Source organism: Elephantulus edwardii, unplaced genomic scaffold (genome assembly GCF_000299155.1).
Source record: "Elephantulus edwardii isolate Elephantulus edwardi_28Jun2011 unplaced genomic scaffold, EleEdw1.0 scaffold00048, whole genome shotgun sequence".
Lineage (NCBI taxonomy): Eukaryota > Metazoa > Chordata > Mammalia > Macroscelidea > Macroscelididae > Elephantulus > Elephantulus edwardii.
In genome coordinates, this window is record NW_006399798.1 from 6,585,259 (window position 1) to 6,586,789 (window position 1,531).

Below are 1,531 nucleotides of genomic sequence, written 5' to 3' on the forward strand. Positions count from 1 at the left end.
CCCCCCCGCAGGCTGCTCACCGCCAGCATGGAGCATAGCTGTCAGGATGGAGGGGAACCAGGACGTCTCGCTGTTGCTGGCCTCGAAGTCCCGCTGCAGCTCGGTGAAGAAGATGCCAATGCACGTCGGGAAGCCCAGCGTGAGGGCCTGGCTCAGCAGTGTGGCCAGCAGGACCACCCAGGCCCAGCTGACCTCCTCATACTCCAGGGCTGCGGGCATCCTGCGCTCCCAGCGCTGCTGTCCTGGCCTTTGCTGCCACCACCCAGGCCTCCTAGGGAGGGGAAGGAATGGAGCCCTGCAGTGGCCACAGCGGCCAGCCCTTCCCTGCCTTCCCTGGGCAGCTGAAACCTGTCCTTTCCTCTTGCCTCAGTACCAGGTATCAGGGAGGAGCACCACCCCCCTGGAAGGCGGCCAGAGGCCCACATGCTGGCCTTGGCACCTCCTTTCACCCACTTCCCAGAGCCAGCCTGGTGGGTGGGGCAGGGGTGGCCCATGTGTAGTGCTCGACAGTGGCTCAAGGCAGCAGGTGGAAGCCTTTCTAGGCATGAAAGCACTTGGTGGTCAGCCTAGAGGGCTTCTTGGCCCAGCCCTGGGGCCCCCTGGACAGCCAAACAAAACTAAAGGCCATCAAGTTCATTCCAACCCATGATGGCCTCTAGGACATGGTGGCACTGCCCACAGAGTTCCCGAGGCAGTAAACTTTACAGAAGCCTACTGCCATGTCTTTCTCCCACAGAGAAACACTTAACACTTAAACTGTTAAACACTGTTAAACACTTAACCTTTCAGCTGGCAGTCATACTCTTCACCAGCTGTACCACCAGGGCTCACTAAGTGGATGTAAAATGGACAGTCCTCTGGACCAGGGTCATCCCAGGGCTCCCATGGGCCCATGCAGGTACTTTTCAAACAAGCACAGTCCTTGACAATGTCACAGCAGCAGCAAAGTTCACTGTCACGGTTGCAAAGGCCAGGTGAGCAAGCTGGACTGAGTTCAGCCCTGAGCATACATATAGCTGCCCATCAAGGGCACTGAGACAGAACGGGAGGGTGGCAGCTTCATGGCGGAGGCAGGGCGCTCACCTGGAGGTGGTTGTTAGGTGCTGTCGAGTCAAGTACGACTCATAGTAACCTTGTGAACCACAGGTCTGAACCTTGTCCTCCCCTGTACCTGAGGGAAGCCGAATATCAAATTTACTAATTGTTGTTGTTGTTATGTGCCGTCGAGTCGTTTCCGACTCATAGCAACCTTATGCACAACAGCCCTAAACCCTGCTCTATCCTGCACCAACCGCACTGCCTCTGACACACCCATCCCGATTACCCCAGTCACCGAATCAATCCATCTCATAGAGGGTCTTCCCCTCCTGCGCTGTCCCTCCACCCTCCCAAGCATGATGTCCCTCTCCAAGGACCCGTCCCTCCTGGCAACATGTCCAAAGTATGTCAGATGAAGCCCCAGAATCCTTGCCTCCAAGGAGTAGCTTGGTTTAATCCTCTCCAAGATGAATCTGTTTGTTTTCCTGGCAGT

At 56.6% G+C, this 1,531-nt stretch overlaps 1 protein-coding gene across 1 annotated transcript in view; it reads right to left on the reverse strand.

Moving 5' to 3' along the window:
- SLC16A5 (solute carrier family 16 (monocarboxylate transporter), member 5) overlaps window positions 1–240 on the reverse strand; it is a 10,606-nt gene extending 10,366 nt beyond the window's left edge. The window contains exon 1 of the mRNA XM_006886377.1: window positions 21–240. Within this exon, the coding sequence (XP_006886439.1) occupies window positions 21–219 (199 nt within the window). The 5' untranslated portion in view covers window positions 220–240. The remainder of the gene's footprint in view (window positions 1–20) is intronic.
- Window positions 241–1,531: the final 1,291 nt, after the last annotated feature.